Genomic DNA, 15,683 nt, shown 5'->3' with positions numbered 1-15,683 from the left:
TCCTCCACTGTGGAGATGTGGCCGCATGCAAATAAAGAATGAGCTCCTCCGATTATGAACAGGGGACAACTATGTCAAACCTTTCTTGATTAATTATGCTTGTGCAGTCCATGTGGGCCAGGATTTATGTAAAAATACTCACACCCACGCTAGATAAGCACATTTTGATGCCATGTGAGTTCTTTACCATCGCACCTTAAAGGCTTTTACAGATGTTTTAAAGCCTCCAGTCACCCCCATGGGTTCTACCCTATAACTCAGCCAAAACTTTAAGGTTAAAGAGTCTACATTAATCATAACATCATCCAAAAATCATGCTATTCAGTCGGGACAGACCTATTATCAGCCTGGCTGATTATCGGGGCCGATATTCAGGGCAGATGTTTTTGTAGTCACCACTCTGTGATCTCACTAAATGTCCCGCCCACTACACAATGTGATTGGCTACATGTCACAAGCCTATTAACACTAAATCTTTAAAATAAATGTAGTGGAGAGAAAGTATAAAGTAGCAAAGTATAAAATGGAAATACTCAAGTAAAGCACCTTAAATTGCACTTGGTTATTAGTATCGGCCTTAAAACACCTAACTGGTAGATGTTGTGTTTGTGTGTTTGTGTTTCTCAGGAGACACTTTTCTAGTTTTTACTAACTCTTTATTGACGTCAGTTTAAATAGTCGTAAAGTTATGTCTTTCTTTGACAAGAGAACTTCATCATCAGGCGTTTCACCCACAACAATTAATACAGAACCAACTTCTAAAGTTGAACACGTTGATGCTGGTACACGTTGTACCCCTCCTCGACACATCAGAGGGATGTCACAGCATTTGAACAATATTTTAGACAAAAACTAAAAACAGTAAGAGCGGTACACGGTAACAATCAGTACCATCTGGTGTGCTTGTGAAAACTTGCTAAAAAAGTTCGTTGGCAGAGGCCGGAGGCAGCTCTCCAAGACACGTCCGTGGGATATTAGAAAGTTTCACACCCATGTGAGTGTTTTGTCAGTGGGGCGACTGCAGCTGTCCGGATTCCTGAGGGGCCGGGGGTGGAACAACAGCTCCTCAGTCGGGCCTCTTTTCCACAAAAAAAAGCTGTAGTTTCTTCTTTCAAAGCATCTATATTGGCATTGTTAGTGAGCCAACTGCAGTTAAGAATCAGTAATGCTCGAGATCACTGCCGCGCTTAGTCATGGGCTGGACGGATAAGTTGCGCAGGTGAACCTGACGCTGCCGACCTGGATCCTGGCAGTCATCTCCCAAGAAGGACCCATCTCAGGCTTTTTATGGCCCTCGCCTGCCTGCAGGGGGATTTGTGGAGGGATTAGTGCTACTAAAAGGACAGAGGGATAGAGACGGGCCGGTGTAACGGCAGCACAAACCTGCCTCATCTCTCTCTCTCTCCTTGCTCGTGTCCTCTCACACTTTCTCTTCGACCCTGCCGGTTTTAAACAGGTAACACAGTAAAAATAAGCCGCCCTCTCCCCCGGATCAAATTCATCAGTCTGTGATTGGCTGCTTTTTCCACTTGGATTTTCTCCAGTTCATCGACCCGGCTCGGCTGAAGGAAAACAGCCTGAGAGCCGTGCCTGCGAGCTCTCAGTGGACCACATTCCAGCTGCTTGTTTTTTTATTCCACCTTTTGCCCTCAGCCTCGAATACCAGGCCCCTGGAAGAGAGAGGGAAAAAAAGCCTTAGATTAAAAAAGCAACACCCTTAAGTTATGACACAGCTTCACACTGAAAGAGAGACCGAGCACAACGACGCAAACACAGGGTTAATAATGTTCGTGACCTCCATCAAGAGCTCAAATCAGTGCTAGTGTCAGGGTGGAGGCAGAGCAATGAGAGGCACCCACTGACTCCCACCCTGCTCACTGCTCCATGCTGGCTGCTTGCTCTAAAGGGTCGGCTTGTGGGAGCTGGCGGTGACAGGCTGGTGGTAACCCTGGGAGCTCTACCCCGTCACGGACAGCCGTACACAATGATCCCCTTCTTGACAGCAGCGTCTGAGGCCCAGCGACTCACTGCCAGCCCCCCCAATCCATGAGAGGAGCTAGCAACGCCAAGGAGGACACAATGAGGCCTCTATCGAACTGCAGATCAGTCGGTCACTAAGAAGGGAGAAATATTTCTGGGACTGTCTCGCTTTGACAGCTATAAAAATCTGTTACAGTGCCGACACTTGTGTTCAAATGGCAATGCTGGAATGTAGTTTTCAGATCCGCTGACGTTTAGTTTACTAACAAGCAGGAAAACTAGATAAAGAACGTTCCATGTGAAAAAGCAACAGAAACATGTGACATGTTAAAAGGTTATCGGTGTTGTCTGGACACAATCAATAGATAACAGGAGGTGAGACTGTAATGAAAACAATCATCACAATCAACAGGTGGGTTTCACTCAAGACTGTGTTTTGCAGGCAAATTCATATTAATATATATCAAGCTGGCTTTCTGTGTATAATAATGAAGCATCCAGACTCCTCAGGTCATCAGGGACGGGTTTACTCAGTGTTACCAGGATCAAAACCAAGCAAGGTGAAGTTTAGTGTCTGTTTTCCCCACCTGTGGAACAAGCTTCCTCAATATCCGAAACTGTCATGGCTTAAAACATTACTGTTTACTAGGGATTTACAATGCACTTATAATGTCTTATTAATCCGTAACTTTTTTAATTTCCTTTTTTTTGTCCTTTAAATGTAATTTTTTTTAACTCTAACTATTTGTTGACTTATGTTTTCATTATTTTACTGTCTATTAAATGCAATTTTGTTAAACATGTTGTTAATGTCTTATCTTTAATGCGTTTCGATGCCTCTGTGGAGCACTGTGAATTGCCTTTGGTGCTATACAAATAAACTTGCCTCGCCTCATTTGATACCACAGCACAAAGAAAAACAATGCCCAAAATAGGATTTTTTTTTCTTTCTTCATCAGCACTCTGCCCACAGGGCCGGTACAGACTAAATGACTTAACACATACCAAACACAGTTTTAAGAGTAGAGTGCACACCTCCGCTAAGGCCCATCAAGCCTAATCCAATATCAATTAAAATATATTTAAATCCCCTACATTCAGATTCTTATTTGGATCTGCATCAAATAGTACTCGCTCATAGATACCAGCCATATTTTTTCAATCCAGATCCATGCACTATTAATATGAAAGAATTGGCCACCTGTTGAATTTAAATGGCAGATAAATAGTGGGCAGCATATCACCAGAGTAACTGCTAACTGCTGCTAACTGGAGCTGCCATTAGCTTGTTAGCTCAGTTAGCGGTGCAGCTAGTTCGAGTAATGCGGTAGTCTTGATGTTTACACTGCCAACACATTCTTACATATTGCACCTTTAATGAAAATGTACAAAAAAGAAACAAATAAAAGCCTGTCTCACAAAACTCCTGGATCCAGATGTGCACCCAAAGTTAAAGGGGTCTATTCTGGGCCGAGTCCCATCCTCCATCTAAGTTTTGTGGAAATCCGTTCGGTAGTTTTTGTGTAATCCTGCTCACAAACCAACAAACAAACAAACAAACAAACATGGGCACATCTGATTGCAGAGCTGTATCTTTTTTTTATAGCTTCAGTACTCTCAGTTCTATCAAATGCAGCTGTTGTGTTGTTTCAATCGCGTGGCGTTGAACAACACTGCTGACGACCTTATCTCCGTTGGTTTTCAACAAATAACTTCATCTATCTTTGTCAGAATTGTTTAAAAGAACAAGACGCTGTTTGTTCTGTAGGACGCTCACGGTTTCCACATCAGCTTGTGTAAAGACGCGTACCGGACTGTGAACGCGGTCACAAAATCATGCTTGTTTGCACGCTATCTGTAAGAAAAACACTCGCCCACAGCGTATGGAAGTGAAAAAACATCCTCCCACTGTCAGACTGGGTGCATCTGTGCATCGCTCTGCACAGTGAAGGTCAACAATCACAGCGAAGAAACAAACACATTTTAGTTGAGTTGAGGGCTTTAAATGCATCACACCAGACCTTGTTGCGTGTCTGTCTGCAGTGTGAAGTGAATACAAATGTACTTCTCTGCTGATCTCCATTTATGGGCTCTGTTTTCAATTTGCCTCAGCCGGGAGGAGGTCACAGGTCAGGGATCAGCCCCAGAGCACAAAAAACCACCAACTTCCTGTACTGACAGTAGTGCAACATATCTAGTTTGTGCACCGCTGCTCTGTTCTGCTTCACACATCAAACACTGCTGACTTCAAACCTCGCTGTGTGATCTCACCATACCTGAACACAGCTTCCTCATCACACATCCTCATGTTGTTTTGTCCACGCTGTTCTTCTGGTAGCCCAGCTGCCTCATCACTTCACTGCAGTAGGCCTCCACCTGGTTGATCTGCTCCACGTTCAGTCGCTCCCTCCAGGCGTATATAGCCTCCTTTGCATCCCTGGACGATATGAGGAACGGCCTGTCCGACGAGTACCCGTGTCCGTGCGTCATGTTGAGCGCGAACTTCTCCAGCGCGGTGGAGGTGGAGAGGTTGGAGAAGCGGTAGAGCCTCTGCAGCTCCTCCATGGGGTGGAGGACCAGGTCCTCGTAGCGGATGCGCAGGTAGTTCCTCCTCACCCAGGGAGGCGCGTTCATCACCAGCAACATGTCGCTGAGCCAGTTGTCGCAGATGAGCTCCATGGCGCTGGAGACGTAGCTCTCGGCCCGGTTCACCTTGCTGCTCGGCACCAGCAGCCTCTTGTACTTGTCGGTCTGCTTCTTGCTCCTCAGCACCTGGATGCTCTCCTTCACCAGGGCCTGTTTGGACTTCAAGCGGGAGTTGTGCACGGCCCTCGGGTCTCTGAAGAGCTGCACGATCTGCAGGTTCACCGCCGGGTCTTTCATCAGAGGAACCAGCGTGCTCAGGTCCAGTACGCGGACACCTTTGATCACCATCACCGGGTACTTCTTACACTCCCTCTCCAGCTCCCTGATGTCCCGCTTTTGGCACTTGGCGCACCGGTCCTCCTTCACCAGACCGATGTCGTGGCGCTTGTGCGCGTCGCACAGCGGCTCCGAGCAGATCACCTTGTTCATCTTCCAGCCGAAGATGAACGACGTGGTGATGTTCTGCGAGCCGGCGTAAAGTTTGAGGACGGAGAAGTCGCAGCGGTACAGGGCGTTCATCATGTCCCGCACCGCGCCCTGGAGGCTGCCCGCGTCCCCCGGGTACAGCGCCTGCCAAATGTGCCACATCGGCTCGTACAGGTAGAACACGTCGGGGTGCTGGTTGAACAACTCCCCGAGAAACGACGAGCCGGTCCTCCAGGTGGCGTGCAGGTAGATGTGTATCCGAGCCTGGCTCCGGTTGACGGCGGGCTCCGTCGCCTCGCTGCCGTTAACTCTGTAGCCGCTGTGGTCCCACAGCAGCGCCACCGTGTCCTCCAGGTCCGGGCAGCGCGGCTGCTGCTGCAGTCCATGCCGGGCGTGCTGGGCGGACTTATCCCGGTAATCCAACACGTACGGGATTAGCAGAAGTAAACCCGAATATGCCAGAATCAACACCAAGTATTTCTTGTGGAGCCTCCTCTTCATTTCCTTTTCGCTCCAGGTGTGTGTGTGTGTGTGTGTGTGTGTGTGTGTGTCTTCTCCGAGCGGTCAGCACAGCGCGGTGTGAGCGCGCGGTGGTCGCTACAGTAAAGTTATGTGTGTGTGTGTGTGTGTGTGTGTGAGGAAGGAGCGTGTGTGTGTGTGTGTGTGTGTGTGGAGGGAGGGAGTATTAGCCACGCCCCATTTAAAGACGTAACACCACATTTTCTCTCCGCGCGCGCACACGCCGTCAGTCGGTGAAATAACGGTTTTAAAACCGTTACAAGCTTATTTATTTGTAAAAAAAAAACCGTTAGAGAAGTGCGCAAAATATCGCGAGAGGAGGAGACGGGGTTTAAAAAACAATTGGAATTCTCAGAGAGCCTTGAAGGAAAGAGGTTCCTCGAGCGCAGTGCATTATGGGTGATTGGTGAGAAATCAGGGCTCCCCTCTTACAGTCAGAAGAAGTTGAATGATGTCACTGAACAAGTCGACCTTTTAAAACACGTGACATGTTTTAAAGGGGCATTATGTAGTTTTTGGGGAGGACATTTTAATTAGAAGGGTCTTCATTGACTGATTTTCTTTTGCCTGAACAAACTGTCTTTGTTTTCATGACTGAATAAACAAACTGACCCTCAAAGGACAACACAATTTAATATTGTTTTACTTTTTTTTTATATGTGGTGGACCCTGCCACCTTTCTACCTTCAAACTGAGTTCTGGGGACCTTATTTTTCATCTAAGAACAGCTTGTTTATCAGTTATGGAAAAGATAAATATTTCTCAGTTTGTTTTATTCCTTCTTATATTGTAAATATTAAAATTCTGAGTTTGAATTTCTTCTCCAAAACGACATAGTGCCCCTTTAACTGTGGAACGACCTCTCTGAGGATGTAAGGCTCGCAGAATCAGTATATTCCTTTAAGTCACTTCTTAAAACCCGCTTTTTTACATAGATTTTTCATCCTTATATCTTTTATTCCTTTTACTGTTCTTAGTCTATTTATCTGTTTTTAATTCCTCTGATGTGATGTCGTCCTCTTATCGTCCTTTATTGATTTTATCTCTTTATTTGCCTTACTTTTTGTGTGATTGTGCCTGTGTTATCGCTTTATATTCCTTTTAGTTGTAGTTACTCATGTTGACTTTTTTTGTTTTTACATTTTGTTTTAAGCCTTCTTGTTTTAACTTCACCTTAAACTATGCTTGTAAACTCTATTTTTAAATGTGTCATAGTAATAAAGTTGTTGTTAGGATTATTAAACGGAAGGTAAAAGACGGAAGGATAATACTAATATAATAAATATGATAAATATAAATAAAATAATATTTGTGACATCCTTCCGGATTTTACCTTCCGTTTGATTTGGCGCATGCGCACTTGCACCTCGTTTGTTGTCAAGAGGCAAACTCTGCGCGGCACCGAAAGAATCAATGGAGAAATAGCTAAAGCTGTCGAGCCTTTGCAATAAATGGCATTATCCAGCCAACACTTACCTTTTCGTGCTGCACTTTAGCTCGCAGAGTCACCAGACCAGCAGCGAGCCTCTCACGGACAGCTAGCTAGCTTTAGCTGCATGCAGATGCTCGTAACGTGAAGCTAACAGCAGCAGCACCGCTGTCAACATCAACATGGCCCACTGGAGCACCTTCGACAAGGAGACAGAGAGGGAAACCAAGAGGTTGATCAAATGCCTCACCGGGGTCGAGGATGAGGAGGACCAGAACTTTCAGCTGGCACTGAAATACGCCTGGTCCAATTTCAGGTGAGTTAGCCACTGGCAGGAGCTAGCTTGTCAGCTGCTAGCATGTGACCAAACAGTGATGCTAGGGTTGTAACAGTCTGGTTTCTTGACAGGTTTCATCGTTACTTGGACGTGAACACCCATAAAGTCCAACGCAGTTTAACTGGGTGAGTGACTCGTCGTGCTTTCTTTTGATATGTTCATAGTACTACTGACAACATGTTGCATAGCAGAGTCCTCAATATGAAATCTATAGTAAGTTACTTGACAGAGTGAATTATTTCAATGGTATTCATTATCTTTTTAATTGCAGATAAGAAGTCTAATAACATACATAACATCTACTTTTAATAAAAACCGGTGCCTTGATGATCCAGTTTTAAAATGTACTGAAGAAGCCTCCTCAGCATCATTGATCCTCCTGATTTTGCATTAAAAAGCTAATTTCTTTCCACTTCCCCTCATGTTGCACTACATGTCTGTTGCATGACACTGTCGTGTATTCGTAATCTGCTGTGTTTTCCAGAATCTATGAAAAGCTGATGGTCCATTCAGACTTGAGTAAAGCAGAAAGCTGGAAGAGGCTGACTGAAGAGTTTGTGAACTCACCTTTACCTAATACAGATGGAACAAAGGTATGGAAGCATGGAGGACTGATGGCTGGTTTATAAGGCATTTTATTGTTCGTTTGCAGTGAAATAACCAATAAAATCTTAAGTTTAATTAACAATAACTTGATCATTTATTGTTGATGATGATTATAAAGTGTTACCCTGAGCCCTAACACTGCCATCAAGACAAATTCTCAGCATACAGATGGAACAATATTTTCTCTCTTTTTTATTGCAGACGGATGCACACTACAGCTTACTGTCACTGCTGCTCTTCTTATCGGGGTCGCCCTCCAACACAGAGTTTACTGAGAGACCCAGGGTGAAGGAGGCTGGTGAGTAGATGTTTCATAGATGCTTAATTTCACTGGTGAAGTTTAAATTGTATTCATGTCCATGTTTATCATTATTATTTTACATTATGTCTACAGAAGAAGAGGACAAGTTTGACTGGGCTGGTTATCTGATGGAGGGTGAGGACATCGACAATGGACCATACCCAGATACTCCTGTGAGTAAATCATAACCACATCCAACTAGGGATGCAAGATATATGTGCGGGAAAAAAATCCATATCGTGCATCCCTTAACCCAACCTTTATTGATATGAATGACCATAATACAAATGAATATTGTTCAACCATCACAGATGTCTATAGTGATTTTGCACGTTTCTGGCTGAAGTTGAATAGAGAAGTTGAATGGAGAAATTGAGGTCGCAAACCTTCATGTGCTTATCAGAAATCATAAAGCTGTAACACAATTAACTGCAGAGTGAAGGAGATGTTTGTCAAACACAGTCTCATCATGACCACACAGACCTGAGAGGAGGTCCAATTATTCAGCATAACTGACATACTCTAATGGCTGTACCAGAAGTGTGTAGGAGCTGTAAATCTGAAGTAAAGAAAGCCATCCAGCAGAAATAAATGAGTCTTGACTGGTTTTTTAGGAGTGGTCTGAGGAGGAGAGCGACGACGATGACGGCCAGCAGCCAATCAGCAGGGAAGACTCTGGGATCCAGTTGGACAGAACGCCGCTGGAAGACCAGGACAACAACAACAACAAGACAGTCCCAGTTTCATGGACAGGTGAGAATGAATCACATGGCAACATAACATGATCATGAAAAGTGAATTAAGGAATAATGTGAAACTGAAACCAGTTTGTGTCTTTTTGCAGTGGGTGAACCTGACGCCCGGGCCTGGCTTGAACAGCATGTAGTGACTCCGTACTGGGTGGCTCACGCGCCGCGTTTCCCTCACAGCTTGCATTTACACTCCAACTTGCTAAATGTGTGGTAAGACTCCAACCTGTTGCTTAGAATATGACTTAACAGTCTTGATGTTTCAAGAAAAAGATTGTCATATTTTAAGAATATAACATTGTTGTATGTTATCAGGAGATTGAGTAGATTAGATTACATGTGTATTATTAGCCTGACTGTCCATATAATATGAATTTATGATTGTTCCTTTTATAACTGGTGTGCAGCTCTGGTCTGTGTCTCCCAGCGTTATCACTGGTGTGGCATGAAGCCCAGTTATTGAAATGGTTTCATTTTTTCCTCCTCGTCCTAAAACCTATGATAATGACAGACTGCTCTCGCCTGTTTTATTATTCCACTATTTGGTGAAAATGAAAAGACTTCATTAAAATATTAATCTTTTTTTTTTTTTTTTAGAATACAACTTTGTTCTCAAAATATTTGGACGTTTTTATTTCAGCTTTGTCTCATAATATGGCTTCTTGTAAAACTTCAGTGTAATAATATTATGATTTTTGTCTCGTAAAGATAAGACTTGATGTATTTTTTTAAGTAAATGATTTTCAAGAGTCAAATAGTGTTCCTGTATATCAGTGGATCATATTTAAATAGACTTGTTGGCCAATATAGAAGTTGACTTTAGAACATTTGTGAGTTGAAATGATTGAAGATGTTTACTCTCTGCGTTTCTCTCCTCAGGGATCAACACTTATACAACACTGATCCGTTGTATCTGCCGGAAGAAAAGGCCTTTGTCACAGAGACCCAAGTAATAAGGGAGACCTTGTGGTAAGATGTAATGATGCTCTGCTCTGTGACTGTGCTCATTGTACAAACCGATAAAGAAGTTGATCTCCTGCGTTATCACACATTTTATTTTATTAAGTACCTCTTAAATCCCCAAACATTAGATTCCTTGTTGGACTTCAGAGAGATTTTTCTTTTCATTTACAGGCTTTAGCTGTGCTTTAGGCATTTACAGGCTTTAGCTGTGTTGCTGTTATGTTGCAGGCTTCTCTCCGGGGTTAAGAAACACTTTATATTCCAACACCATGATGGAAAAATGTCAGTGAGGAACAACGTGGTGGTTACTCACCTGACCAGTGTAAGCTTAAAATCTGAAAATTACTTGTTTATATCTTTGTAAAAAAGGCTTCTTTCCTGTAGAAATAACAGTCTTTTCTCTTTCTGTGCTACAGAACTGCCTGCGCTCTGTTCTGGAGCACATTGCTGTGTACGGGCAGGCGGTGTTCAGGCTGCAGAGGTTCATAGACGAGGTGACGGGGTACAGCTCGGAGCCTTGCCCACCGGGCTCCAGTTCCTCCTACAGCTCCAAGAAAGGCTCCGAGCCTCCCTTCAGGACCTACCAGGCCTTTGTGTGGGCACTCAACAAGTACTTCACCAGCTTTAAAAAGGAGCTGACCACAATTGAGAGAGAGCTCATATGCAATGGCAAGTTCAAGTTGCAGTTTTATGCGGTGAAATCATTGGGTACTATAATACTACATTGAGCAAAAATGCCAGCATACTATAGCAGTGGTATCTCATTCGATGTGATATTGTAAAACTAGACTGGATGACCTTCTGAATACACACAACATGTGATATTATGTAAGAGTAGTCATAAACTGACTAATGACTAACATGCCAGAAAACTGACCAGTGTCAGAGTTAAAAAGACAGTTCAGGCCTTGTTGCTGTTGATGTATCGATACCCAGCTGTAAGTGAATGCGTTGCCATATTGACAGGCTGTAATGTGATGTCAACATGAGATGAGTATGCACCAGAATATTTTATTATAAGCTGCATTAAATGCACTTTTAGCTCACCTAAAGGAGCAAAAACATTTATTAGAATTTTCTAAAATTAGAAAAAACCAGAAACATCTGGTGGACCAAATTGACTCTTATGGCAGGTCAACTATGTGCAGCCCTATTAGGGCTGTTTGACTTAAACTATGACGATGCAAGAACGAAAAGAAAGAGAAATTATTTAGTAGGCGCTGGATTACATTTGACGATATTATCACGTGTATTATTAACATGATATCAACATTACATTTAATTTATTATTGTGTTGGATGTCTCCTCTCTTGCAGATGAGACAGTGACCCTGTCTGCCGTTCTGGAGCGACTCAACCCTCACTTGGCTCAGATCAAAGTGCTGCACAAAGTGTTCTGTACCGGGGTCGCAGAGGTCCCCCCTGAGACCCCGAATGTTGTGCGGGCGTCTCACTTGCTCAACACCCTGTACAAAGCTATCATTGAGTATGACAGTGTCGGAGAAGCATCAGAACAAGCAGTGAGTATTAAAGCTGACTGAATTCAACACATAAAGCAGAAGTTATGGATACTAGCAAAGAAAAGACATCTGGATGTATGATCATTTCTTTGTGTTGTCTTCCCATGTTAGGTGGCCTTGTTGTTTTCTCTATGGACAGAGACAGTCAGACCATATCTGGAGATTGTGGATGAATGGATTGTTCACGGGCATCTGTTTGACCCTGCCAAGGAGTTCATCATCCAGAGGTATGTAGGACAGAGTTCAACAAGAACAGTATCTTCCTAGATTTTGGTGGCTACACTAGTTATTGATGGAGGCATTTGCTCAGGAACAAGGACGTCCCAGTGAACCACAGGGACTTCTGGTACGCCACCTACACGCTGTACAGCGTGTCCGAGACGGTGGAGAATGAGGAGAAGCTGAACGACGCAGCCAGCGGGAGCTCCGGAGGGGATCAGGGCTCCAGCAACAGGCAGCTCACCATGGTGTCTTTCCTCAAACCCGTGCTCAAGCAGATCATCATGGCTGGGAAGTCCATGCAGCTGCTAAAAAATCTGGACTGCAAGGAGACTGAACAGTCGGACAGATCCTCAAGAGGTCAGTGTTTGCTTTCTGTGCACCCTAACTAGTTTTTTACAGTGCAGTGTTCGTGTATATTTTCAACAATGTTAAAATGTTGCCTTGCAGATGCAGAGAGGAAGAGTTTGTACACGCTGTTTCTTGAGTCGGTGCAGTCACGCCTTTGCAGCCAAGACGAGTCGCCCACAGACACAGTTACTGAACAACAGGCCACTAAGAGGAGCCTCATAAAGATGCAGTCCATCATAGCACAGCACCTGGAGATCGAGGACGTCCACGATCCGTTGTTGGCCATCAACTTTGCCAGGTAAGCAGCGACCACTGCATTCAAGTCGAGACATAATTCTACTTTGCGATAAACATTTAAACAAATTCAAATGGTAGAATATGAAAACACTCGACATCCGTTATCCTTTTAAAACCAAAGCTTAGGGCTTAAATTTAGCCATCATTATATAATGGATTTTTGCTACTGCTGGTTTTATAATCTCTCAAATGGTACTGTCTGAAGATAATTAGATTTTGAAGGGATTGTATTTTTGTTGTCCCAGACTTGTTTTGGTAAATCCAGAGAGCTTTAAAAATCTAAAGTGGATTTTTTTCTGTGTTCGCCCTCAGGCTGTACTTGCAGCAGAGTGACTTCCACGAGCGTTTTTCCGGGGGTGATTTCATCGTCGACCGCTCCTCTCAGGCTGTCACCTGTCAGACATTTGAGCTCACCCTGCGCTCGTGCCTCTACCCCCACATCGAGAGGAGGTACATTGAGTGCTGTGGGAACCTCATGAAGACTCTGAAGAAAGATTACAAGTAAGCATTACTCCTGGGAATGATATAACTGAGGGTTTTTTTTGTTTCCCACATCTGAGACTCTTGATGTTTCGACAGGCTGCTGGAATACCTCCAAGCTATGAGGAACTACTTCCTGCTGGAAGCCGGAGACACCATGTATGACTTTTACACGGCTATCTTTGACAAGGTGCAGGAGAAGGAGAGCTGGCAGCAGCTGTCTTTTCTCAACGGTCAGCTTCAGGAGGCAGTTGGACAGCGCCACCCTGAGGACAGCAGCAGGTACTACATGTATTTATTAGTACTTTTGCTTATTTCCAGCAATGTTCAAACCAAGACAACAGCGAAAACAACAACTCCCATGATCCCACACTACTTCACAATGTCATCAAACTATGTCTTTTGTTATTGTCTCGACTGACAGACCCCTAGCAGTAGAAACTACATACTGTGCATTGAAGATGTGTTATGATAACTAGAAGGATGATTTCTTTTTATTCTATTGAGAAGTCAATATGCTCTTCCATCATTTTATATTTCATAGGTTGTCAGTCTTCTTGGAGACCATCGACCCCGCCAGGAAAAAACATCCTGTGAATAACCTGGAGGTGCTGACTCTGAGTTACAAGGTAAGCAATGTCAGTGTATTTGCTTACATTTCGTTCATGCCTTTTGAAGCTGCCATGTTAATATTTACTTAAGTTATCCTCTGAAGGTTCCCTGGCCTGTTGACATTGTGATCAGCTCCGAGTGTCAGAAGATCTACAATCAAGTGTTTCTCCTCCTGCTGCAGATCAAATGGGCCAAATACAGTTTGGACACACTCCGATTCAGTGGTATGAGTTAGCATTTGTTCTTTGAAATAAGCATTATTATAAACTACATTCTCCAAATGTGTTTGAAATCAACTTGGTCATGTGAATGGAGGATCTCCCCTGTAATTTTTCTAATATGGGAAATGGTTTGTTTCTATAGATTTCACAGATGTCACTAAGAAACTGGAGGGAGCTCTGGGTGAAGAAGTAAAGGTCAAAGAGCCTATAAATCAGCAGATTCACCGAATGTGTCTGCTCCGAGTCAAACTGATGCACTTTGTAAACAGCCTTCACAACTACATCACAACAAGGGTGAGACGAATAGCATTAAGGACCATGTCACCAAAGCAGCTAAAGGGAATTCAGCCATTGTTTATTGTATTACTTATTTACACTTGTCAAAACGTTTTTATCACACGTTCATGCATATCAGTATTTTCATATCAAAAGGATCAGATTCTGTCACCAGTATAGACTGTTGTTAAAGAACCATACTTCACTATCAGATCTGTGTCCAAAGCATATATTGAAAATGAATAATTTGTGTGCAATCTTACATGTTTGTTTTGTGTCTTGGCAGATTCTGCACAGCACGGGTCTGGAGTTTCAGCACCAGGTTCAGGAAGCAAAGGACCTGGACCAGCTGATCAAGATCCATTACAGATATCTGGCAACCATTCACGACCGCTGCCTACTGAGGGAGAAGGTAAACAGTGCTGCCTTTCCTCAGCTGAAGTGGTTCTCGAACATCACCAAAATGTTTCCACTGTTGTACAATGTTGTGTTTTCTCAGGTCAGCTTTGTGAAGGAGGCAATAATGAAAGTTCTCAATCTAGTCCTCATCTTCTCTGACCGATGGCAAGCTGGATTTGGAGCCTGGAAGTAAGAGCTTTCATATAAACTGGAGGGGAATGAAAATCTTAGCTGTAGCCTGCAGTGAATTTTGTGTCTCTAAAGTAATAACAGCAGAACACACGTCACATTTAATGTTTATTATATTTGTGGTGGAATTGTTTAAAGATTACAAGGTATTCACATACTAATGTGTTTTTCCTATCAGAAGTACCATCACCAAAACCACAGCTCTGTGCTGCTGAAGACCAGCCTGTTTGTGTCTAAATATTGTGTTTGTCTTTCACTCTCAGGATCGAGTCCATCGATAAAATGGAATCTGATTTCAAGAACTGTCACATGTTCCTTGTGACGATACTCAACAAGGCTGTATGTCGGGGCTCCTTCCCTCACTGTAAGTACAGCACTTGTGAATTTAAACTTAAACAACAAACTACATTCTTTACTTTACAACTTATGCAAAGTAATAAACTTAAGGTAACCAAATGTTTGTTTGTTTGTCTGTCCTCCTCGCACAGTGGAGTCTCTGGCCCTCTCTCTGATGGCCGGGTTTGAGCAGTGCTGAGGAACCACACACGTCTGTTCTGATGTGATGGACTGAACGCCATTGTTTGTTTCTCCGTCTCATAACTGTCTGTTCTCTGACTGCTGTCATTGTTCATGATGATGTGCAACATATGATGTCACTATCTGCGCTGACTGTTGGTGATGGACTATGTGATGTTGTAAGATTACACAGTCAAACAAGCTACTTGTGAACATACATCAGCTTCTGAATTCAAAGAAATTGTACATATTTGTAAAGCTTTTTTTGTATGAGCTGTTATGCTGACTGTTAATAATGTGTGCATACTGTGTGTTAAGCACAATAAATGTTGTTATTCAACATAATATAACACTGCTTTATAATAAAATTGTATTAATATGAGTATTAACAGTTTGTTAACAGAGTAAAGCAAAAGTAACTGTAGATTGTTACACTCACTTGATAATATTTTAAGGAGCACTGTGTAAGAATTTTAGTCGAAAACATTAAAAGATGTAGTTAAGAAATAATATTAACGTTATGTCAAATACTTTTAAGTATTGTATCACAAAGTTAGCATGATCACCAGCTAGCCTTGGCCCATCCTGTCTTGTAATACCACTTTGTCCCTCAAAAGGCAACAGTGAGTCACTTTAGTCCGTCCTCAG

At 43.1% G+C, this 15,683-nt stretch overlaps 2 protein-coding genes across 2 annotated transcripts; one reads left to right on the top strand and one right to left on the bottom strand.

Moving 5' to 3' along the window:
- Window positions 1-669: 669 nt before the first annotated feature.
- Window positions 670-5,696, bottom strand: chst7 (carbohydrate (N-acetylglucosamine 6-O) sulfotransferase 7). Its single transcript, XM_073477011.1, has 2 exons — window positions 4,257-5,696; window positions 670-1,670 (listed from the first exon to the last, which is right to left on the bottom strand). The coding sequence occupies exon 1, from the start codon at window positions 5,551-5,553 to the stop codon at window positions 4,285-4,287; it is 1,269 nt and encodes a 422-aa protein (XP_073333112.1). The 5' UTR covers window positions 5,554-5,696; the 3' UTR covers window positions 670-1,670; window positions 4,257-4,284.
- A 1,222-nt stretch (window positions 5,697-6,918) lies between these two features.
- On the top strand, window positions 6,919-15,417 carry tubgcp5 (tubulin gamma complex component 5). Its single transcript, XM_073477323.1, has 23 exons — window positions 6,919-7,316; window positions 7,409-7,462; window positions 7,822-7,930; window positions 8,145-8,241; window positions 8,338-8,417; window positions 8,859-8,997; window positions 9,089-9,206; window positions 9,873-9,962; window positions 10,185-10,278; window positions 10,373-10,625; window positions 11,273-11,475; window positions 11,587-11,702; window positions 11,786-12,054; window positions 12,145-12,343; window positions 12,655-12,843; window positions 12,922-13,104; window positions 13,367-13,451; window positions 13,538-13,658; window positions 13,798-13,949; window positions 14,218-14,343; window positions 14,431-14,519; window positions 14,783-14,883; window positions 15,008-15,417. The coding sequence occupies exons 1-23, from the start codon at window positions 7,183-7,185 to the stop codon at window positions 15,052-15,054; spliced, it is 3,048 nt and encodes a 1,015-aa protein (XP_073333424.1). The 5' UTR covers window positions 6,919-7,182; the 3' UTR covers window positions 15,055-15,417.
- Window positions 15,418-15,683: the final 266 nt, after the last annotated feature.

The sequence above is a fragment of the Pagrus major genome, chromosome 11 (assembly GCF_040436345.1).
Source record: "Pagrus major chromosome 11, Pma_NU_1.0".
Classification (NCBI taxonomy): Eukaryota; Metazoa; Chordata; class Actinopteri; order Spariformes; family Sparidae; genus Pagrus; species Pagrus major.
The sequence above is the reverse complement of the archived record's forward strand: the minus strand, read 5'-3'. Positions and strand labels throughout refer to the sequence as shown.